This window comes from Saccopteryx leptura, chromosome 3 (assembly GCF_036850995.1).
Source record: "Saccopteryx leptura isolate mSacLep1 chromosome 3, mSacLep1_pri_phased_curated, whole genome shotgun sequence".
In the NCBI taxonomy this organism is placed as follows: Eukaryota; Metazoa; Chordata; class Mammalia; order Chiroptera; family Emballonuridae; genus Saccopteryx; species Saccopteryx leptura.
The window spans coordinates 363,558,517-363,583,726 of record NC_089505.1 but is presented as its reverse complement, the minus strand read 5'-3'; the positions used below and the strand labels follow the sequence as shown (position 1 = coordinate 363,583,726).

The 25,210-nt window shown below is 42.4% G+C and overlaps 1 protein-coding gene and 1 non-coding gene across 23 annotated transcripts in view; both read left to right on the top strand.

Annotated features, from left to right (window-relative positions):
* Positions 1 to 25,210, top strand: part of CYRIB (CYFIP related Rac1 interactor B) — a 151,718-nt gene that overhangs the window by 85,517 nt on the left and 40,991 nt on the right. For 14 of the 22 annotated variants that reach the window (XM_066379525.1, XM_066379520.1, XM_066379516.1 and 11 more), the window contains one exon: positions 10,484 to 10,522. The exons of 3 other annotated variants lie outside the window; for them this stretch is intronic. Coding sequence is in view for 1 of the 19 variants with exons in the window: in XM_066379532.1 (XP_066235629.1) it covers positions 10,481 to 10,522 (42 nt within the window). In the remaining 18 variants the exon portion in view is untranslated. Of the gene's footprint in view, positions 1 to 6,496; positions 6,701 to 9,050; positions 9,197 to 10,480; positions 10,523 to 25,210 lie in introns of all 22 variants that reach the window. 5 more of the 22 variants (XM_066379524.1, XM_066379518.1, XM_066379519.1 and 2 more) reach the window with 4 other exon arrangements.
* On the top strand, positions 18,302 to 18,374 carry LOC136401509 (small nucleolar RNA SNORD102). The gene has a single exon (XR_010750542.1). It is a non-coding gene; the product is annotated as a small nucleolar RNA SNORD102 (small nucleolar RNA).

Here is a 25,210-nt window from a genome sequence, read left to right as displayed (position 1 = left end):
AACAGACACGTAGAGGGGGAACTGTTGCCTGATGTGACAAGGAAGACCTGGGGGAGCAAGACAGGTATGTAATAGGTGCCCCTCGTTCTAGTCTGTCTTATGTGTAGGTATTATCTTCCTGTCTACAGATGAAGAAATTGAAGCTTTGAGAGACTTAAGATTCTTGCTCAAAGTGAAATAAAATGTGCTCTTTCTGTGAGTTGATGTTAGCATCCAGAAAGATGGCTAAATACTTGTTTTGGTCATAGAGCTCTCTGAAATTAGGGGGATGTGTATGACAACCCAGGCACAGAGCTTCGCTCTGGAACTCCCAAGCCAAATGAGTACCAGTCTGTCATGCTGGCCTGGTTGACATCACGCCATCGGAGCCTGAACCAAACAGTTCACTGGCTTTACAATGATGCCTCGATTTTCATCCATAATCTGTCCGAAAACAATTGGCGAAATTGGAAACTGATGAAAACCGAGGCAATTATTTCCATATGAATCAATGTAAATCCAATTAATTTGTTCTACACACTCTGAAATATGTACCAAAAACACACTACACCGAATACTGTATACGCAGTAGTCACTTACATGTAAGTGTAGTATTAGCACTCGCAATCAATAAAACACAAAAACACTGGAAAGCAATGGAATTGTTTGCCTAGATGCTTGGGATGAGGCTCACACAACGAGAAACAATGCCACACTGAGCAGGAGAATGTCTGGGTCGCTCTTTGTTTTCGCAAAACTAGCAGCGAGGTTACGTGGGCACACCGACAAAATTTGAGGCAAATTTTTTGCGGAAAAAATTGATAATAACTGAAGGCAACGCAAACCGAGGTATTACTGTATTTGTAAGCAGTGCAGGTTACCATTTTATTTTTATTTTTTAAAATTTTATTTATAAAATTAACTTTAACAGGGTGACTGATCAATAAGAGCACATTTTTATAGCATTTGAACTGTTGATTTTGTTGTGTACCCATCACCCAAAGTTAGATCGTTTTCTGTTACCTTACATCTGTCCCTCTTTACCCCCTCCGCCCACAGCCTCCCCAGACCTCCCTTCCCGAGACCCCCTCCCCCCGGGAACCACTGCACTCTTACCTATGTCAGTGAGTCTCAGTTTTATAACCCACCTAGTTGTGAAATCATACAGTTCTTAGCTTTTTCTAATTTACTTATATAGATTACCTTTAAATCAGCCATATTTTGCAAATTATTTCTCCAATATTTAATGATATGTAAAATTTAAGAAATTTTAAGAGTGAGATATGTACATTTGTATTAGTGGTTCTATATCAGGGGTCCCCAAACTTTTTACACAGGGAGCCAGTTCACTGTCCCTCAGACCGTTGGAGGGCCGCCACATACAGTGCTCCTCTCACTGACCACCAATGAGAGAGGTGCCCCTTCCGGAAGTGTGGCGGGGGCCGGATAAATGGCCTCAGGGGGCCGCATGCAGCCTGTAGTTTGGGGACACCTCTATATGATGATGTATAAAGAAAGTTTTGCTGTTTTTTTTAAATTTTTTTAATTGTCTTATGGACATAGATAAAAATGAAGTGTTTACCAGGGGGAGAGGGGTGTGGAGGAAGGGGAGGGCAAAACGGGAGTAAAAAGGGACAGGTACATGGTGACGGAAGATGATCTGACTTTGGCTGGTGGGTACGCTAATCAACGGTTCAAACACTGTAGAAATGTTTACCTGAAACCTATGTATTCTTATTGATCAATGTCACCCCTTTAAATTTAATTTTCTTTCTTTTTTTAAGCGAGAGAGAGAGAGCACCAGACAGGTAAGAAGGGAGAGAGATGAGAAGCATCAATTCTTCATTGTAGCACGTTAGTTGTTCATTGATTACTTTCTCATATGTGCCTTGACTGGGGGGCTCAAGCTGAGCTAGTGACCCCTTGCTCAGGCCAGTGACCTTGAGCTTTGTGCCAGTTGTCTTTTGGCCCAAGCCAGTGACCATGGGGTTAGGATTTTGCTACTTAAACACTTGTTTATGTTATATATGTCCAGCAATAGACAAAATGGCTGTTGCAAATTAAGATGTGAATTCAGCTTTGGGACTTTGGATTTTCCAATCATGGACTTTTGTGATTCTCTTACTGTCAAGTGTATTTTCAAAGGAACTCTGCAAAGTGCCACAGTTGTAGAAGAACATGGGGAGATAGACATTGTATTCTTTGCTTCAAAAAGAAATCATTTTGGCCTGGCCGGTTGGCTCAGTGGTAGAGCGTCGGCCTGGAGTGCGGAAGTCCCGGGTTCGATTCCCGGCCAGGGCACAGAGGAGAGGCGCCCGTGTGCTTCTCCACCCCTCCCCCTCTCCTTCCTCTCTGTCTCTTTCTTCCCCTCCCGCAGCCATGGCTCCATTGGAGCAAAAGATGGCCCGGGCGCTGGGGATGGCTCCTTGGCCTCTGCCCCAGGCGCTAGAGTGGCTCTGGTCGCGACAGAGCGATGCCCATGGGCGGAGCATCCCCCCATGGTGGGTGTGCCGGGTGGATCCCGGTCGGGCGCATGTGGGAGTCTGTCTGACTGCCTTCCCGTTTCCAGCTTCAGAAAAGTACAAAAAAAAAAAAAAATCATTTTCTTTTTATTATGTAAGTTAGATCTATTGACCTTTATATATTTTTTACATAGGTGAGATCTGTTACTGTTGACTGTAAGTAAAATTGAGCAGTCGCCTTTCTTCTCTTTTATTGTCTAGCATACAATACCTGGTGAGCTTCATTGTTCTGCCTTGGCCAAATGGTCCTACTTCTTTCTAAGTTTGGATCCAGTGGAACATCTTATCCATTGCATTCTCAATGTCATGAAATACATCCAAGAGTTCTTTGAGTGTAAATTTTTTTTCTTTGCTTGTGTTACTTCCTCTGGGGCGTCTTCATCTTTTTCATCATAACCACTTTCCTTCTGTATGTCCCCTTCAGAGCTTCCTGGACTGCATATTTAGGACGGCTGTCCCCGTGCTCACAGTCAGCCCCTTCTTCTGTCACTCCGTTTATGTTGTTAGAATTGGGCTTCGGTGCTGTCACTTTTGTTTTCTTTCATGCACTTTTATCTTTGTTGGAAAATTCCCTTGTTTGGTATCTGTTTTTGTAAAATGTCACGTGGCTTTGTCACTGAGAGACAAGGAGCTGACACAACCACACACTGCAGTCAGAGCATGACCGGAAGAAGAGGTGTTCAGTGGAGGATCCCTGGCAGGCGGTGAAAGCAGCGACACCATTGTCACTGACAGTGATGGGAAAGATGAGAGAAAATTCTGAAACTGCAAAGCATGCTGTGCTTTCAGTATCTTCATTTCGCACCTCAGTTTAAACGGGCAGCTGGGTATTTTAGAAAAAGGGTTTGCGGATATGAGTTCTATGGTGACAATAATGTTCCCAGAGCCTGGTGATCATCTTGACCTCGCCCTTGCCTCAGGTGTTCCAGTTACACTGAGTGGTTTCTTTTTTAAGGAATCATTTTTAATTTTATGGTAGAATTTAGTGGGGAAATAGTATTTATTTTACAGAAAGTTGCATTTACAGAAAGGAATATGGTAAATATTATTGCTTGAATAGAGTTTTTTATTTTTTCTGAAAAATAATCCCTCTCCTCGTGACTCTTGGAAAGTTATGTCCCTTTAAAGCCTCTGTTTGCTCATGTGGGAAAGTGGCTAATAGTTTTATTTCATGAGATTATGAGGCTTCAATTAAATTAATCATGCAAAGTGCTTAGGATAGTGTCTCCAGCACTCATGAAATGGCAGCTAAGTAAATAGAGGATATTTTAAAAAGACCATGTCTAGCTTGATCGTGCATCTTTACATATTGAGTGTCTGATCCAGGATCTTACAAGTGAGTAAGGCCTTAACAGAAAAATAAGAGTGGACTAGTTTTATAGCTGTGGAGAGAAAATACTTAACATCATTAGTAGTTCAATAAAAAAATGTGAAAGAAGGCACTACAGTGTGTGTGTGTGTGTGTGTGTGTGTGTGTGTGTGTGTGTACGCACGCATACGGACGCGCATGCTTTTTAAACGGCGAAGTCACGTCCAGGATATGTGAGAGGCCCATGCGTGGGTCTGACGGCAGTGTCAACGGGAACCTGTCTTTGGAAGGCGCTTTGGTGTCAAGACCTCCGTATCCTAAAGTGTTTTGTTATTTTAACAAAGATTTGTGTTGGTCACAACCACAATAATTGTGCAGGGTGCTCATATTATCCTCTACAAGGGTGCCACTTCTGTGGGCATGTTGGGCTCAGTGCAGACATGTCGTTTCTGGGATCAGGGCCTGCTGGCATGTCGGGGGTAGCAGTCACTTGGTACATAAACCCACACTGGCAGCTTTGGTGTGCCTGGACTCCGGACAGCTCGTTATGAGTGCACCCCCTGACATCACGGTTGGAATGTCAAACAGAAATATGTATATAATACTGTAATTGTAATATTAGATATATTTTTAAAGATTTTATTGATTGATTTTACAGAGAGAGGAGAGAGGGATGGGGAGTGAGAAGTATCAACTCATAGTTACTTCACTTTAATTGTTCATTGTTTGATTGCTTCTCATATGTGCCTTGACCAGGCAAACCTAGGGTTTCAAACTGGCTACCTCAGCGTTCCAGGTGGATGCCTTCTCAACCGTGCCATCAGAGACCAGGCAATGTCATTTTAATATTAAATGAGAAAAGTAGTGACTGGGTTTAACAGACTGGCATTTCCATTAATCTTCATGTAATCTTTGAGATGATTTTTATTTTACAAGTAAATGAAACTGATGCTTAGATAATTTAAGTACTTGGAAATCTCTGTTTTACAAATAACAAACAGATGCTCAAAGAACTTAATAAGTGGAAACTCAACCTAGGTCTAGCTCATTCCAGAACCAGTGTGAATTTTTCATGTATATTTACTGTTTTTTCTTTCTCTTACAAATTATCATGATAATGTTTTCCTCTCTTGATGTGATTTTATATATATTTACATGAACTATTAAAACATTTTGGACTTTATTTTAATTTAAAATTTGTATGATTGGTCATGTCTTTAAATTTTATATAGTGCTTCAAATCACTCTAAAGATAAGTAAGGTAGTATTTTCCTATATTTTTTGATTTAGTTTTGAGAAATTAAATTCTAATCCATCTACTATGTGTAGGCTAAGAAGGTTTTATCCCAGTTTCCATGGGATTATTTCAGTTCCATTTACTTATACTAAGTAACCTTTTCTTTCTTCATTGCCCTGTGATAATTACTTTATACATTCCTCTTGGGGAATATTCTGCTTGAATCCATACCTCCTTTTTCTGCTTGTCCAAATCCTGTTTATTTTCTAAAATCTATCTCAGCTTCCAGGGCTTCATAAAGTCCTTCCTGACCCTTGGTTTCCACGCTCTACCCCTAAGTGGAATCGCGTTGTTGACTGCCACAGCACTTTGTAGATGTTTGTCTCCCTGCCGGTTTCTACCTGGAGCACTTTAATTGCTACAGGCTGGCTGGCTGCTTCTGGGTAGCGTGATCTCCATCGCTGCATCTGCTAGGGACCTGTTTTGCCATCATATACACAGTAGACTTTTTGATAAATATTTGGTGGGCTTTTTTTTTCTTATGTTTCTACACAGTTGGACCTGTTCTGATTTTTCTGTTGTTTCCACACAATTTAAATGATTACTGAGTAGGTCTGGCCTTCTCATTCTATTTTTCAAAAAAATTTATAGACTTGCATGTTTCTTTTTTTCAAGTGAATATAGAATAACCTTTGAAAAGTCTTAAACGCTCAGCTACTGTACTTGGTGGAATTATATAGTAATGCACTTTTATAATACTGTCTGATCTGGAAACATGGTAAATAGACTCTTTAATTCAAGTGCTTTTCTTCTGTTTCTAGGATGGCTTTTCAGATTGCTTTGTGTATGTCAAGGGGAACTTAAAACAGATTGAATTCAATTAGATTTTTAAATCTACCCAAATGAAGATGGAACAGTCTGGGTTCATAACCAGTTAGAAGTGTATGTCATCATTTCAAATACTGCAGAGCTGTAAATGCGGTTGGCAGAATGCTCTGAGGGTATAACTCACACATCTCATATTTTGCTGGAGCCAAAGAAATTTTAACACTTAGTTGAAGAACCTCTAGGTTGGATTTTAGATGCCTGCATTATCTAATTTATCTCTTATCTAATAATCACTATTCATGACCTGACATTTGATTTCTAAGGGTGAAAACCATTGTGTCTTACTATTTCTTGCTGTATTAATAACTAGACAGGATGAATAGAATTTCCCCTATGGTTTTATGCAAGCGGCACTGGTTTCCCCTTTGACTTAGAAAGGATGAAAGTGGCCAGCCCAGCCACTCGTGTTAGAGTCGGCCTGAGGGAGCAAAGTTTCTCTTTGGCACAAAAAGCAAAAAAGTGTTTATTATTTCTATTTGTAGTAACATTGATCCAAGAGGAACTTTTGAGGAAAATCAGAGTGGTTAGGTTTTTTTTTATTTTTTATTTTATTCATTTTAGAGAGGAGAGAGAGAAGAGGGAAGGAGCAGGAAGCATCAACTCCCATATGTGCCTTGACCAGGCAAGCCCAGGGCTTCGAACCAGCAACTCAGTGTTCCAGGTCGACGCTTTATCCACTGTGCCACCACAGGTCAGGCCGAAGTGGTTAGGTTTTGAACATAAATAGCTCCGGTTCATCTCCTAACTGGTAGAGAAAAGTAGAAGGTTAGTATTAATAATACATAAACTGTACACAGTACAAAGTTCTAGCACAAAAGTTGCAAACTGAGGGTTCATTAGCCAAATATAGCCCTCAGTTTCTTATGGCTTCCTGAGTGCTTATAAAACTTATTTAATTAGTTGATAACATCTAGAAATTGCTTTACATGTGTATCCAGCAGCATGGCATGTTAACAGCGGTGTAGCCTTTAGATTAAGTATACAAGTGTGTTTGCCCTTGGTGGCACTACTAAACCGAGTCCCGCAGACCCTGTGTGCATTTAACTTTGTAGCCCCTGTCCCGGAGGCTCTTGAATAGGGGTCCCCAAACTTTTTACACAGGGGGCCGGTTCACTGTCCCTCAGACCGTTGGAGGGCCGGACTATAAAAAAAAAACTATGAACAAATCCCTATGCACACTGAACTTATCTTATTTTAAAATAAAAAAACAAAACGGGAACAAATACAATATTTAAAATAAAGAACAAGTAAATTTAAATCAAAACTGACCAGTATTTCAATGGGAACTATGGGCCTGCTTTTGGCTAATGGTCAATGTTCGGTTCCATATTTGTCACTGCTAGCGTAACAAATGATATGACGCGCTTCCAGAGCATTGATGCGTGCGTCCCGTGTCACCGGAAGTAGTACTGTACGTGAGCGATGCCGCCACATATAGTACTCTAGGAGCACAGGATGCGGATGCATCACTGACCACCAATGAAAGAGGTGCCCCTTCCAGAAGTGCGGCGGGGCCAGATAAATGGCCTCAGGGGGCTGCATGCGGCCCGCAGGCCGTAGTTTGGGGACCCCTGCTCTTGAATACCGAAGGAATAGGTGAGACTGCTGATACGGAGAGACTAGGAGGTGTGCAGGTTTAGGTACTGAGGGTTTGGGTGGTGTATGGGATGTGAACGGAAGAGGAAGTCAGGGCTTCTCCCTGAGCAACCGGAAGCGTAGCAGCCTATGAGCTGAGGTGGGGCAGACTGCACACAGGTGGGGTTTGGGGGGCGATGAGAAGTTCCGTTTGAACATGTTAAGTTTGAGGTAGCTATTAAACGTCTGGGTGCAGATACTGAGCAGGCAGTGGTAGAGTGTGGTGTTGGAGAGAAACATCTAAACAGAATAAATAAATTTGAGATATGCAGATGATGTGTAAAGTCGTGAGATGAAATGAGATCAAGAAGCAGGTGATGGTCCTGGACTGAAACGGGCTGGTCAGCAGCCAGGGGTCTGAGAGAAGAGGAGCTCAGCAGAGACGAGGGTGCAAAGGAAGTGAGCGTGGTGTCCTGAAGGACAGATGTCTTGACCTGGTTTCACCCCCAAAGCAGAGCCTGAGACAGGGACTTTGTAGGCAGTTAGTTTATTTAGAGACTTGCTAACAGGAAACAGAAGTTGGGGAAGTGGGACATGTGAAATAGGAAGGAAGGAGAGCCAGTCAGTCCAACGGTGCGCTGTTGACTGCCTGGCCACTTCTGTGAGCACGCGCACTTGATCCTCAAGAAGCCCTCTGACAAGACAGGAGCAACGTGCTTCTGTGTGGGACCCTCTGTGTGCAACGAGGGGATAATTATCCACCAGATCCCATTCCTCATTGGTCAGGGTTGGTGGTATCACCTTCACACTTCCAGGCTTATTTCTGTCTCAGAATGCCTGGAGAGCTCCTGTAGGCCTCACTCACGCAAGCCTGTGACCTTAAAGCCAGTCCCTGTTGTGCAGACTGGGGGCCCCTGTCATGAGCCCCCGGGGACTTGCCTCAGCTGGAGAGAATGGGAGGCAGGCACAGGAGGGTCCCATAGGCCCACCTTCTTGTACTCTATTAAACCCTTGTCATTGCGTCCAGAGTCTCTGCTACAAAACTTCTAAGGAGGTGGCTGGCCACAGTCTACATAAGACTTACAATAGGAGGGGTGCTGGAATAATTTTCCTTATTTCAGTTTTCTACCGCTCATTCTAGATTTTCCTCACCTTCAGCCAACTCTTCAACAGCTTGAGGCATTTTTCTGGTAGAGTGACCCAGACCTTCCCCAAGGAGTCAGTGCCCACCATTGCCATATTCTTGTTCAGCTATATTTGCTGTGGCTGCTCATTTGTAGTTAGCACTGGGCATGACCACCTCAGTGGAATACCCTGAGTTCTTAATACACTCCCTCCTGTCACCATAGTTTAGCAGCAGCCATAAGTCCCATGGTTGTTAGGATCAGTTTACACGGGACTGCCCTCCCCCACCCCCCACATACCATGTTTTTCGCTTCATAAGATGCATTCCCCCCCCCCCCCAAGTGGTGGGGAAAATGTCCATGTGTCTTATGGAGCAAAAAATACGGTATTTTTTTTTTTTTTTTTTTTTTTTTAGAGAGGAGAGAGAGTGAGAGAGAGAAGGGGCAGGGAGGAGCAGGAAGCATCAACTCCCATCTGTGCCCTGACCAGGCAAGCCCAGGGTTTTTGAACCAGAGACTTCAGCATTTCCAGGTCGACGCCCCATCCACTGCGCCACCACAGGTCAGGCAAAATACGGTATTTTATTAAATATTTTAACATGCCATTTGGTTCAGAATATTTATTTTTCTTATTTTCCTCCTTTAAACCCTAGGTGTGTCTTATGGTCAGGTGCATCTTATGGAGCAAAAAATATGGTACATACCCATCATATAATAGTAACTCCTTCCTCAGCAAGCTGGTCCAAAGTAACGAGTCCAAAATGACCAGGTTATAGTTGTTGCTTCAGAATTCTTTCTGCGTCTCCTGGCAACCAACCCCTTTTCTCCTCCCTCAGAACAGAATCTCTTAATTCGGTGGAGCCCAAGGTTGCCTGTCTCACTTCCATCGATTGGCTCCAAGAGCCATATTATGTTTCTGTGTTTGTGTTTTTAGTTTGTCGGAGACACAGTGCATTTCAGTCTTTGGAAGACTGTGTGTCCTGTCAGATCACATAGTCTTGGAAGGCGGTGCCCCATCCCTTAAGATGTGATCAAGCACTTTTATACATAGGAATTGTATATATGTTAAACCATATGTTAAACCCAGGGCTCCGGGATTATAGGATAAACAACTGGGGAGAGAAATTTTCCCATAAAGTTGACTGGTTACACTGGTCAAATGTTTCTTTTCACTCTGTGAACTAAGCTGGTTTGTTATAGTGGCTAGAGTTACTTTTAGTTGCAAAATTCGAATTAATTCATTCTAAATATTTAATTTTACCTAAAATTGTCTTAGACTTTGAAATAGTAAAATCAGCCCTAGAGAAGACTTAGTTTTTCACTTGAGGTTGCCACATGTGCCTCTGGCAAATACAGGTGGTTGTCGTCGAATATAAGGATCTTAGCACCTGTAATAAACCTGATTTCTTGAATGGTACGTGGAAACTGAATGAATGTAAACTGTGCTAGAATGTAAAAATAAGGCTCTTTTATAATATTAAGCCCCTGTTACAAGAATAAAAAACAATTGCTAATTTTCTTCCTTTGTTATCTTCTGTTTCATAAGCTATAATGAGAACTATGTACTTTCTTAGTGCCCTTATAATTAGTCTTTGAGTGTCTTGAGGGTGACAATTAGGGTGTTTTATTTACCACCTATTGATATTTCCCAGGGTGTAACATAATGCCTTACTCTTAGGAGATCCTCTCTAAATTGTTGTTAATTCACGTAGACACACACATACACACACACAGCATATACATGTACTATGGGATTGCATTTTGAACTTTTATTGTTTTAATAAAGTTAAAGTTGTTTAAAGGTATAATAATGTTTTAGATATTCTTCTTTTTTTCTTTCTTTAAACAGATAGAGGGACGAAAACAGAACCACCAGCACTGGCTGAAGGTAAATATGTCTGGGGGAAATAATGATTCAAATACAAATGAAGTGTCATGATTTAAATGAAAAACTACATTGGCTAAACATAATTGAAGGACACTGTTCTGTATATATTATTACTGCAAAAAAGTATCTTTAGGAAAGAATACCGTGTTGTATAGTTTCTGACTTACACCTGGAAATAGTGGGGAGCTGTCCATTAATTAGAGGGTTGTTTTTACAGCTTTCTTTCAGTAGAAGAGGTATGCCTTTTGTTTTGTCCTTCCCTTTTAAGACATTTCAGGAATCACAGCGAAATTGATCAGGAAAGGTTTAAGCTGTAATCCTAGCAGTTTAAAAATATGTAAGTATGTATTTATTTACTTGGAAGCTAGAAGGGAGACACTTTTACATAAGTCCTTAATAGCATTTGTCCTTTTAGAAAAGTCTTAGGGCCTTGGCCGGTTGGCTCAGTGGTAGAACGTCGGCCTGGCGTGCAGAGCGTCGGCCTGGCGTGCAGGAGTCCCGGGTTTGATTCCCGGCCAGGGCACACAGGAGAAGCGCCCATATGCTTCTCCACCCCTCTCCCTCTCCTTCCTCTCTGTCTCTTTCTTCCCCTCCCGCAGCCGAGGCTCCATTGGAGCAAAGATGGCCCGGGTGCTGAGGATGGCTCTGTGGCCTCTGCCTCAGGTGCTGGGATGGCTCTGGATGCGACAGAGCGATGCCCCGGAGGGGCAGAGCATCACCCCCTGGTGGGCGTGCCGGGTGGATCCCGGTCAGGCGCATGCGGGAGTCTGTCTGACTGCCTCCCCATTTCCAGCTTCGGAAAAATGAAAAAAAAAAAAAAGAAAAGTCTTAGAAGTAAACAACAACAAAAAATAGTTACTGTTAAAAGGTTGTGAGTACTTAAACATTTATAGTACTGTAATTGTTTTAATTATAACAGTTAATGGCCATTTGAAAATGTAATTTTTCTATAGATCCTCTGTGTTCTTCAAGTGAAAATGATCAACTTCAGTCTCTTTTGGTGTAAATAGAGAAAGTTACGTTTCAGAACTTGCCTGGCTTTTATTAGACCTGATGTGAGAGATGTCGTGATGGTCCTCTGGTACTAGAATCACCTCACCTAGTCTGTATGCCACAATGCAGGAGTTTACAGCCATTTTTGGTGCTGTGACCTCTATGGTAATCTGGTGAAGCTTGTGAAACCCTTCTCAGGATAATAATGCTAATAATTATTTTAGGAAGTAGAATACATAGGATAAAAAAGCAAACCAGATATAGTAGAATAGTTAACAAATATTAAAAATACAAATTTTTGATATTATAATGTATATGCCTCTTACATAACAGAATAAGCTTTGGTGACAATTCTGCTAAATACTTAACTGTAATTTAAAATAGTGATGAGTTTGCCTTACTTATAACATAATATAGAAATATCTCTGACTTCTATTGATGACAAGTTCATAGGTATTTCTAAAGGTTTTTAAAATTTTATAGATTTGAGAGAGAGGAGAGAGAGAGAGAAAGACAGGTTGGGAGGAACAAGGAGCATCAACTTATAGTAGTTGCTTCTTGTATGCACCTTGACCAGGTCCAGGGTTTTGATCCCATGACCTCAGCATTCCAGTTCGACAGTTAATCCACTGTTCCACCACAGGTGAGGCTCATAGGTATTTCTAATACTTCTGTGGTTTCTTGCCCCTTTAATCTTGATTAAAGTAATTGTTAAATTTCACATGGAGGTTAATGAAAAGTTTCCCATCCAAATTCACAGGCACTGAATTCTTTCTCTGGACCCCCAATTAAGAACCTCTGTTAACGACCTACCTTTCTCCGTCATATTTGATAAGTACAGTTTTTATGTTCTATCTAACTAATCTTTAAAAAGTAGCACTATACATCTATACCATAAGAAATATCCTAATGGTGCATGCAAGCTAGAAGTTCTTGAAATAGCTTTAAAGAAACTTCTCTTTGCTGGTTAATAATCACAGAAACAACATTCTGTGGGAAATGGTATGGAAGTGTTAAGCCTTGGAGTTTGCGTGCCTCCAAAGAACTCACATTCTAGTTTAAGGAACATGAACTACACATGTAAAAAATAAGAGTTCAAAATGTAGCCCTGGCTTGGTGGCTAAGTATATAGAGTGTTGGCCCAGCATGTGGATATCACAGGTTTGATTCTAGGTCAGGGCACACAGGAGAGGCAACCATCTGCTTCTCTCCCCCTCTCCTTCTCCCACTTCTCTCCTTCTTCTCCTCCCACAGCCAGTGGCTCAATAGTTCAAGTGTGGCACCAGGTGCTAAGGATATCTCAGTTGGTCCGAACACATCACCCTCAGGCACTAAAAATAGTTTGGTACTCAAGCAATGGCCCAAGCTGAGGTTGCCAGATAGATCCCAGTGGGGGAACATGCAGGACTCTATCTCGCTATCTCCCCTCCTCTCACTTAAAAAAAAAAAAGTTCAAAATGCAAAACATTTAACGAGAAATGTCATAATTAATTGGCATTAGGAAGAATGAAGATAGCAAGTGTTCTGATGCTTGTGTTATGGAGATGTTGGCTGCAAAAAAATGGCCCCAGAATGTTAAGACTGGTGGATTCAGACAGAATCTTGGTTCAGCAACCTCTTGCTACTTGAGTTCTGGCTAAGAAAGAATTCAGAGCCAACACTCAAACTATAAGAAAGTTTAATATTTAGGAAGCCATAGAGATAGAAGAAATGAGCTTAGGAAACAAGTTACAGAGGCCAAAGAAGGGGCCCTTGGAGCTTAGGGGAGAGAGGGGTAAAGGTCACGTGTGTGTGTGTGTGTGGGGGGTGTGTGTGTGGCAGAAGCTTTGGTGTGCTCCCAGGAAGGAGAGCTTCCTGAGTCCTACAATCTTTAAGGCAGTGTTTTTCAACCAGTATGCCGTGAGACATGGTCAGGTGTGCCGTGGGGAAATTAAACATGGGTCCCCAAACTACAGCCCGTGTGCCGGATACGGCCCGCGGAGGCTATTTATCCGGCCCGCCACCAGCCGCCTCCATCCGAACATAAACATTCCCCTCACAATCCCTCCAGCTATCAGCGACAGGAAGAGTGGAGGCACAGGGAACGCTCACTGACCAATCACCTTCTAGGATTCATCCCGACCACTAGCAATGAACCAATAGTAGGCTGCCTCTCATCCACACCCAGGAAGGTCCCTGCTCGGGCTGCCGCGCACTTGTCATTGTGTGGCCGCAGCGAGTAGTTGAAGCTGCCACTCCTTCCCATGGTCCCGATTTCTAATCCTGGTCAGGACTGGAGGTAAATGTTGCCACCACTAGATGAAGCCTCAGCCTCAGCTGGTTATGTCTATCCTGATGATGTATATAGATACTTGACCTTTTTCTTTTTAAAAGAGGCCCCACAGAGGGTGATATACAATGCATCACAATGTTATCTATATTGTATATGGCCTCCTGAAGGGTCATCTTCTTAAAGAGCTCAAATCTCTATATACACCATCAAAACAGACAGAACCAAGGCCCCTGCACCCAGCTGACCATGGGATTGGAACCCATAACCTCAGGGAGAACTCTAGTATTTATCAGAATCCTTACCTAGAAAGCAAACTTCTCAATCTGACAGTAGAGATGCTCTGAGGACTTAGGATGTTACACAAGTACCCAACATTTTCTAAAATTGATTTTGTCCAGTCTCTATATAGAGAGTATTTGCCAAATTGATTTGAACCCACAACCTTGATGAAAGCTCCAGTATCTATTAGCGGGACTGTATATATGAGGGGTTACATGGGACTGTATATATGAGGTTACATGGGACTGTATATATGAGGTTACATGGGACTGTATATGAGGGGATGTTACGTGGGACTGTATATATGAGGTTACATGGGACTGTATATGAGGGGATGTTACATGGGACTGTATATATGAGGGGATGTTACGTGGGACTGTATTTATAAGGGGATGTTACGTGGGACTGTATATGAGGGGATGTTACATGGGACTGTATTTATAAGGGGATGTTACATGGGACTGTATATATGAGGGGGTTATCCTTTTTTATTTAACTTTTTTTTAATAAATGTAATTTATTTAAACTTTAAATAAATTCTAACAGAGTGTCATTTTGTGTCATTTTGGTAGGTGGTGTGCCCCAGGATTTTGTAAATGTAAAAAATGTGTCGTGCCTGACCTGTGGTGGCGCAGTGGATAAAGCGTCGACCTGGAAATGCTGAGGTCGCTGGTTCGAAACCCTGGGCTTGCCTGGTCAAGGCACATATGGGAGTTGATGCTTCCAGCTCCTCCCCCCTTCTCTCTCTCTCTCTCTCCCTCTCTCTCTTTCTCCCTTAAAAAAAAAAAAACGTGTCGCGGCTCAAAAAGGTCGAAAATCACTGCTTTAAGGGCTTATAAGGGTGGGGATTTTAGGGGAGGTTTCAGGGGAGGATCTCCATAGAATATTCAAGAGGGTAGTGGTCCCCACTGATTGGTTGGCACCAGGGGCAACTAATGGCGAGGTAGGAGGCATCTAGCCCCCATGACTAGCAACATGTTAGAGGAAGCAAGGTCACGGGTGGGTTTGAACCGTATGACCAGCGATATGCTAGGGGAGGAAGAGTTACCGTGGTGACAGGAGGAAAGGTCACTTTGGTGGTGAGGGCCTTATTTTCTCCGTTGCTAGGCACCTGGAGCTTTCTGCCCTGGTGACCTTCTGTACTGGTCTGTCATCCTTGCTCAGCTCCTGTCTGTCTAACTGCCCGCCACAGAAACAACACACACACACACAAAAGGTCAAGACTTGTAAAACATCATCAGTTGTTTTTCAGTTACTTCAGCAGTATGAGCTGTGCAGTGCTAATGTACCAGCCTAAGTCACAAGAGCCCAGAGTGGTGTCACTAAATTTGCGTGTTTGTTTAGCACCTTGAAGCTGACTACAGATCAAGGGAAGGACAGATCTATTGAAATTTGGTTGATGGCTAAAGCAGCACTAATATTTGTTTTGAAGGGAACACGATGGGGTATCTGACTTTTGGGGTTATTTTTGGTTCTGTCAATGTGATCTGACCCTGATGCTGTATTTTAAAGATATTTTCAAAAGCTGCACTGCCAAGGTGATTTGGATTAAGCCCTACTTTAAAAAAAAACACGAATTTGCTGCTTCTGCCCAAGTCACAAGTTTCTCTAGTCCTCACTTCCTTTCTTTCTACAGTTAGAGAATGGAGCTACATGATTTCCAGTCATTTCCTGAACCCTACATTCTGGGCTCAGATTTTCTATCTTTTCTCATCCCTTTCACTTCCTTCCTTGCAACTTTAGACATATGGTGAAAATATTCAGAGTAGTTAAGTGAATTGAACTTTGGCTTAAGTAAACATTGCCCTTATGTATGCCATGAAGAACTTTAAAAGCTATAATGATTAGATAACATAGTTCAGAAAACTTATGTGATATATACATTCTGTACCTGTCTTAATGGTTTGAAAAATCCATTAAAAATTACTGTGTTCTCTACTGTAAGAAAACAATGGAATACCTTCTTTTATTTGTTAATCAGTTTTTTGGGGGGGAGTGGTAAATCAATTTTTACAATGTTATTTAGTAAAAGGTCTTGTCATTTGTAAATAGTCATGGAGTATGCTTTTTAAATTTACTTAGAGAATCTGTCTCCACTGTCCAATTGAAGTAAAATAGTATTTATTTATTTAGCAAGGGAGGGAGGGAAGACAAGGACAGACAGACAGGAAAGGAGAGAGATGAGAAGCATCAACTTAGTTATGGTACTTGAGTTGTTCATTGATTGCTTTCTCATATGTGCCTTGACTGGGCGGCTCCAACCAAACCATTGACCTTGGGCTCAAGCCAATGACCTTGGGCTTCATGTCAGAGACCTTTGGGCTCAAACCAGTGACCATGGGGTCATATCTATGATCCCACGCTCAAGCCAGCAACCCCACACTCAAGCTGGATATGAGCCCACGCTAAAGCTGGTGACCTCAGGATTTTGAACCTGGATCCTTAGCATCCCAAGGTGACACTCTATCCACTGTGCCACTGCTTTGTCAGGTGAAGTAAAATAGTATTTTAAAAAATGATATAATGAGGCCCTGGTCGGTTGGCTCAGCGGTAGAGCGTCGACCTGGCGTGCGGGGACCTGGGTTCGATTCCTGGCCAGGGCACATAGGAGAAGCGCCCATTTGCTTCTCCACCACCCCCCCTCCTTCCTCTCTGTCTCTCTCTTCCCCTCCCGCAGCCAAGGCTCCATTGGAGCAAAGATGGCCCGGGTGCTGGGGATGGCTCCTTGGCCTCTGCCCCAGGCGCTAGAGTGGCTCTGGTCGCAACAGAGCGACGCCCCGGAGGGGCAGAGCATCGCCCCCTGGTGGGCAGAGCATCGCCCCTGGTGGGCGTGCCGGGTGGATCCCGGTTGGGCACATGCGGGAGTCTGTCTGACTGTCTCTCCCAGTTTCCAGCTTCAGAAAAATACAAAAAAAAAAAAAAAAAGATATAATGAAAATATATTCACTTATTATATTTGCCACCTTCTCAGCAAGATCAAAATGTAATGACCTCTGTTGGAGACTTTGTTAGCATTAGATGAGTTACTGATTTATAAATGTAGAATTATTTAAATACATATCTTTAAAATTATATGATGTTCAAGAAGAAAAAATTTATGTTTTGCTCTTGTATTCTTTTTGACTATGATGAGCCTGGAGGAGTTATATTTAAGAGAATGATTTTAATTGAAGTTCAGGAGCTAGGCAAGTGTTTGGCAGTGACCTCCTGTAATTCGCTGTGTAAATTCCTTTAATGTGCCAGGCTCAGACAGAAAGGCCTGACACAGGGAAGTATTTAAGGATGTTTCTTGGTGTACCATCTTATCTTTTCCTAGTCATTGTATTTTCTTAAATGTTTTTTTCTCTTAAAATTTTATTCCTACTTTAGAAATTTTAATACTAGTTTTGAATTAATTTCTTTCAGAAACAATTGAAAATTTTAAAAACCTTTTGGATGAATTCTGTGTACTGTCACTCATGACTAGGAAGCGTGCTTAAGAGAAGTGTTGGGGCCAGGTACTTGAATGAGAGTCCCAGCGTCACTGGGTGGGGGATTGCTGGATCCTTCCCACCGGCAGGTTGCTCAGAAGTAAACGAGGGTTGTGATGCTAACCTGACTCATCAAGTGCCTTAGGGTCTTATGAAATAATACTATATACATGTGACTTAGCCTTTGTATGTGGGCACCGGGAGCACTCATTCATTAACTTTTACTTTCACTCAGCACTTAGAGCACCCAAAGCCCTCTGCCAAGTGCTTTGGATACAAAGGTCAAGTTACAGTTATACCCAAGGAAAATTTGTTCTGTTGCCCTTAGTTCCTATAATCTATGTTTAAGAAAGTCCTTATGGTGAGTAGTTTCTAAAGAACTTCTAAACTTTATTCTCTTTCAGAAGCTAAATCCTCATAATTACTAGACAGGAGATGTCTTATTTATAATTTTTCGCATACCTGAGTATATACATATAGTCTGGTAGATAACTTTCTTTGACCTCAATTTAATATATAGTAAGATATTTTAAATATTTAATAGGTTGTCAGGTGGCACAGGGATTGTTGTGTTTGGTTCCAGGAGTCCAGTGAGAACTGTGACCAAGGAGGAGAAATTAATAAATGGGTGAATTTCAGCCTAATACAGGTTTTGCATTATTCTTCATGGCAAGATTCATGTTGGATTAATTATGTATCATTTGCTCATTGGCTGAAGTTCCTAAAAATGGACTGAAGTCTAAAATATAAGTCATTTGAAAATAGAGCATTTAATGATGATTGTCTCTTTGATTGCTTAAAGCAATGTGAAAAATGCATCTCACTGGCTCTGAAAGCTTTTGAGAAAGAAAAAGAAAACAGTGACTTACTCTTTGAATATAGTCATGCAGAGTAAAATACTAAAGCACCGTCTAGGTGGCTACTTGGCATAGATGCTGTAGAGTAAATACTATAATATATATATGTTTTTAAGCAAGATGAAGAGAGGGACAGACAGACGGGAAGGGAGAGAGATGAGAAGCATCAGCTAGTTGCAATACTTATTCATTGATTGCTTTCTTGTATGTGTCTTGTGGGGGGGCGGCTCCAGCTGAGCCAGTGACCCTTTGCTCAGGCCAGCGATCTTAGGCTCAAGCCAGTGACCATGGGGTCATGTCTGATCCCACACTCAAGCCAGATGAGCCCATACTCAAGCCAGATAAGCCTGAGCTCAAGCTGGCAACCTCAGGGTTTCGAACCTGGGTCCTCAGTGTCCCAGGTTGACGCTCTATCCACTGCGCCCCCCCCCCCCTTAGGCAGTAGAATAAAATTACAGGAGGTCAGGTTTCAGTCTTTCATTTAGCATGTGTCTTAGTCACTGCTGTGACAAAAGACCATAAACTGGAGAGCTTATAAACAGCAGAAATGAACTTCTCCCAGCTCTGGGGCCTGGGAGGCCACGATCAGGGTGCCAGCAGAGTCGAGTCCTGGTGAGGACCCACCACTGGATGCAGTGTCCTCACATGGTAGAAGAGGCAAGGGAACTAACTCCCTGGGGTCTCTTTCATAAGGGAATTAATTCTGTTCATGAGGGTTCCACTCATGACTTAATTAACTCCCAAAAGCCCTATTTGGGTATTATTCAACATAGGAATTTGGAGGAGACAAACATTCATAGTATCCTTAGCCCCTCTTGCTCTAAGATTTTTTATTCATTGATGGTTAGATATAAAGCCATTCGGCTTGAAAGCTACTCTTCTTAGTGACTGTTTCCTATTAATGTTAAGAAGGGACTCCAGTCCATCAAAAAAAGTAAGGAATATCTCACTTCAGAGAATACTTTGTCTTTTAACTCAAATTATGAAAGAAAGTAGGACAAATTTTAGAAACCTTTGACCATTTCAGTCACAGTAGGACCATGAGGATTGGTGCTTGTCCCTTATGACAAGTCCTGGCACATTTCCAAAGGACACTAGTATACAAATTGAAAGGCAGAACAGAGTATGATGTTGTGTGTGAATACACACCTTTGTAGTGGAAAACTAAGTATGTTCGGAAAGGAATCATACTTGGCCAGTTACCTTAGGAGAGGGGGGAGGGGAGGAGAGGAAAGTTGGTAGGGGAGGTTGGGGTGACTAATTACACAAAATATGCAGGGAGGCATCTGAAGCAAATACAGCAAAATAGTATTGCTTTAATCAGGTGGTAGATTATGTGGATATGATTTTTTGTGTGTGAATTGTTTTTCCGATTTAAAGAGAACAGAAAAGAATCAGCCCCATTGGGAAGCCTTTGGTAGGTATTCCCTTTTCTGTGGGTTCCTGGTGTTGTTTGCATGCTTCTGTGTGAAAGCCAGCCACACTGTCTTGTGTGTGCTTCTCACTTGTCTGTGAATTTCTCATGCCAGATACTCGGTATCTGTTATAGAGACTGGCAGACAGGGGCTAAGGAATGGTTGTGTGATTAGAATGGCAAGAACCACCTCCAGGCACTGTAATCACTAGATACAGAAGTATTCAAGGCTCTGTGTAATGGTAAGGTTTTTATTTGCTAGTCACCCCTGTATTGTCATATGAGTAGTAGAATTCAAGTGCCCGAATTCCAATCCAGTGGTTTTCGTTGAGCACCTTTGAGTGAGACACATGTGTTCTTTGAACATCAATGACTTTACATTTTAAAAACTCTAAAAATTACTGATACATACAAAAGATTATAAATACTTTTACTTGTAAACTTAAAAACCTAAAAATGAAAGACTCCCATGAACCCAACAGTAGTTGAGGAACTAGAATACTACCCAGACCCTTGAAGTTGACCGGTCCTATGGCCCTCTCTCCCTAGAAAAAAAACCACTATCTTAAATTTTGTGTTTATCATTCCCTTGAATTTCAATATATATATTTTACCAGTATATGTGTTTATATATTTTTTTCATGGATTTCAAAACGGGCAAGTTTTAAGAAAGTGAATTTGGAATATTGTTTTTAATTGAATGGTCATATTTTTTCAAGAGGAAACTTCATAGTAAATTCTTGTGAAACAGTTGTAATGTGGAGTTTCGCTTGGTTTTTCATATTTCCATCATACACCTGTGCACTCCTGAGTTCCATACCATGCAGCTTTGTACCAGCCCTTCTCATGCCCTAGGTCTGTGCTCTCTGGGGGATATGATAGGAAGCATTTCTTTGCTTTCTTGTTCTGAATTTGCAACTGAGGTGGTAATTTGCAGTGGTGGCTTAATTTTTAATGGCTGGAGTCATGGAAGAGTGCTCATACTATAATAGTAATCTATGAATCAAAGTCAAAGATGTTGTGACAATCTGATATAGTACTGTTTTATTATGGTTCGCTTACTACATGTAAGGGGCAATATTGGTTCCCTTATTTATTATATCTATTGCACATGACCAGGAATTCTAGTATAAGTCTTTTATTTAAAATCGCTTAAATAGGATTTTTTATTTTAAAGTACTAAATCGGAGTGTACCCACTAGATGTCAGCATTAGGAAAGATGCAGCACGACATGTGTGGAGTCCCTGCCAGAAGCAGCAGTGTGTGCGTCAGGCTAACGGGTAAACTGACCTGTGTAAAGTCACATACTTAGTGATCGAGTCAAGACTCGAAATCAAATCTCCCGACATCCATTCCATTGTTCATCTATGTTGCATTTTTCTAAGGCAAGTAGCTTCGCTCCATATAATTACTATAACACTAAAGTGAGTTATCGTAACATGTACTAGGGATTCATGGGCAGATTTAGACTATTATGATGGTATTGTAGCTGGGCACCCAGTAATGCCTGATTCGTGTTTCCTTTACATTTTGCCGAGGAAGGAGAAGCAGAGGGTCACTTTATGAATAGCGGCACCAGACCCACTGACCAGAGATTACTAGCTAGTGGCAGTCAGGTTACCTAAAGATTCAGCTGTGCTCTGGAGCTCGCTCTGTGTTAGTCAGATTCCAACCAGGAAAGCAGAAATTTTGCTAGGTGGTTTTTGTTTGTTTGTTTTATAGAGACAGAGAGAGGGACACATAGGGACAGACAGGATGGGTCCAAGCTGGTGAGCTTTGCTCAAACCAGATGATCCCATGCTCAAGCTGGCGACCTCGGGGTCTCGAACTTGGGTCCTCCGCATCCCAGTCCGACGCTCTATCCACTGTGCCACCGCCTGGTCAGGCTTGCTAGGTGTTTTTAAAATAGGAGATTTAATATAGGAATTTATTTACACAAGTGTTGGAATGCTGGGGTCTGAGTGTATTTACTCACAACACTAATGACACCAACTCTGAACTGTTTCCAATGCCACTTCTGACAGCGAACATGTGGGGGTTTCTTTTTTCCCCACTCCAGCTAGTTCTCCCACTCTGCGGGCACCAGCTGACTATCTTACAGGTCAGTTTGATTTTGGCACTAGCTTGGTGGCTTTAGTTCAGACCCCACGGGTTAAGGGCTCAGTCCCACAACATGGCCCTTCCTTCACTCCAGATGCTGATCCCAAGTCCCAGGCCTTCTGTACTTTGACCAACCAGCTATGAATTGAGGGTTTCCATGGTACCCGTCTCAGGTTCAGTGATCTGCTCTAGTGACTCACAGAGCTTATTTCACTTCCTAGAACCAGTTTATTATAAAGGACTTTTATAGAAGACGCAAAGGCCCAGCTGGAAGAAGAGATGTGTAGGATGAGGTCCAGAAGTGTGCTGAGCACTGGGGCTCAGACGCAGAGGTGAAGTGCCACCCTCCGGGCACGTGGAAGTTTACCAACCTGGAAGATCCTCAGACCCTGTCGTTGAGGGTTTTTTTTTTTTGTTGTTTTTTTTTAATTACAGAGACAGAGAGAGAGTCAGAGAGAGGGATAATAGGGACAGACAGACAGGAACGTAGAGAAATGAGAAGCATCAAACATCAGTTTTTCGTTGCGACACCATAGCTGTTCATTGATTGCTTTCTCGTATGTGCCTTGACCGCTGGCCTTCAGCAGACCGAGTAACCCCTTGCTCAAGCCAGCAACCGTGGGTCCAGGCAGGCTGGTGAGCTTTTGCTCAAACCAGATGAGCCTGTGCTCAAGCTGGCGACCTCGGGGTCTCGAACCTGGGTCCTCCGCATCCCAGTTTGACCCTCTATCCACTGCGCCACCGCCTGGTCAGGCTCATTGAGGGGTTTTTAATGGAGGTTCCATTGCGTAGGCCTGACAGAAATAAATCATTGGCTGTTTGTGATCAACTCAGTCTTCAGTTGCTCTGCCCTTCTTGGAGGTCAGGAGATGGGGCAGAAAGTGCCAGGCTTCTCATGCTGTGGTCTTTTTGGTCAGGGGCCTCTATCCTGAAGCCATTTAAGGGCCTGCCCAGAGTCATCTCATTAAAACAAAAGGCTCCTATCTGCCCCCCCCCCCCGGAAATTCCAGGGGAGCTCTGTATTAGAAGCTGGGGATAAAGACAAACTATATATTCGTTTCTTCCTCTTTTTTTTTTAAATCATTTGAGGTAACTTAGATATTTAATGGTAACCACAGGAAGCAAATATCACTTCTAAAGCTGGAGAATGAAAGGGAAGAGAAGGGACAGGCAGAATTTAGGAGCTTGAAGAAAGAGCCTCGTAAGCCTGGAAGCTCAGGCCTCTGAGGGGGCCCGGCGCCGAGCCCACAGGAAGCCAGAGCCTAGAGCCATGCCTGTCTTTTGCTGACAGGATTAGAAGAACAGAGCAAGGGACCTTCTCATTTCCCACCTTCCAACCTGCTGCTTGTCCTCCCACTGATGGAGTCTAATGAGGAGTCAGCTGACAAGGCACAGGAAATAAACTTCACAGTTCTTAGTCCCAACCTCACAGAGCAGCCTCTAGAAGGGTAGGCTTGCAGAGGAGAGAGAATAGGAACAGAAGTGTCACAGCGCCCTCCGGCTACTCGGCATTCATTTATCCATGTCAATTTAAGGACAGCAGTCAGTTCCATGCTTCCTGTCAGAGTTCTGGTTCTTGGACAGCTTGTGCTCCAGTGGTCTAGGGGTACAGGTGGGAGGGAAAGACCCTACAAAGCCCCAGAGGGTTGTTAAAACAGGAGGAGCAAAGAAGGGGGAGGATCTTGGTTATGCCATTTAATGAACAAACCTTAGTGGCCTACTGCTTGTCATTGTGCTAGAACCAAAGCGTGTTTAGCAACCTCTCTTGCTTGGGAAGAAAGGGGGAGAAGAAAGGAGTGAAGTAAGTGTGGGAAGAAGGTGAGGTGTACATTTGAGGTCAGCAGTAGAGCAACAGCATAATGCCAGGTAACTCTTGCTTTATTGCTAGACTTGCTTGAGTCCGTTATTTCTGTTATTCTGGTTCTCGCCTATTGGTGGTTTTCAGTGTCTTCCACAAAGTTAGTCCACTTGGTTTCATCAGCTTCCATGCTGTTCCAAAAGTGAGTTGTAGCCATATCAGAAGCTAGGAAGGAATTATGATTGTGCCTCTCCTTTATTGTGTACCCAACTGACCCTTCAAATAAAAGAGGTGCCACTGGACCCCACCTGTTTGCAATTGTTAATACAGTAGGTATTTATTGAATATTTACTCTGCACTATGTTGAAGATGTGTGTGCTTGTATCAGAGGTGCACCAAATATACATGTGGCCAGTAAAGTCAATATTTAGCTAAGGCCTAAGCCAAAAGTTATCACAGAATAAATTTTTCAGCTTCATTAATAAATGAGAAAATTTGCCTGACCTGTGGTGGCACAGTGGATAAAGTATCGACCTGGAATGCTGAGGTCGCTGGTTCGAAACCCTGGGCTTGCCTGGTCAAGGCACATATGGGAGTTGATGCTTCCTGCTCCTCCTGTTCTCTCTATCTCTTTCCTCTCTCTCTCTCTTTCTCTCTTCAATAAAAATGGATAAATAAAATATTTTTAAAAAATAAATGAGAAAATTTATCAAAACTTGATTACAGTGTTATTAATTTTAATCTGAAAAGTGACATATTGAACATTTTTATTTTTATACTTCTGTTGGCACTAAGTTATTCCTCCAGTCACTCTGCTTGTTCATTTGCTTTTTTTGTTTTGTTTTGTTTTAAATGAGAGGAGGGGAGATAGTGAGACTGATTCCGGCATGTACCCTGATTGGGGTCCTCTCAGCAATCCCTGTCCAGGGCTGATGTTCGAATCAACCTAGCTACACTGCTCACCGAAATTAGGGGATATTTTATCGTTTCATACTCATTTTGAAATATCCCCTAATTTTTGTGAGCAGTGTATTTTTAGCACCTGAGGCTGATGTGCTCAGACCAACTGAGCTATCCTCAGTGCCTGGGACCAACACTCAACCAGTTGAGCCACTGGCTGCAGGTGGGGAAGAGGGAGAAAAGGAGAAGAGGAAGAGGGAGAGAAGCAGATGGTCATTTCTCTGGTGTGCCCTGACCGGGAATCGAATCTGGGACTCCATACACTGGGCTGATGCTCTATCCACTGAGCAAACCGGCCAGGGCCTTCATTTGCAATTAAATCAAAACTTGCTTTCAAATGGTGATGTTGCAGTTTTTTAGAAGTAGTTCTGCAAAAAGACTTTGTGCAGTGTTTGAGGAAGGTGCAGCCTGAATATTTTTAGACGCATATGTGCTAAGTGAGATTGTTGATATCATTTGAATTTTTTGAAGTTTCTGCTTGTACTTGCTGCTTTATGCAATCACTTGAGAGCTAGAAATGTAGAATTAGAGTTATGTAAGTGAC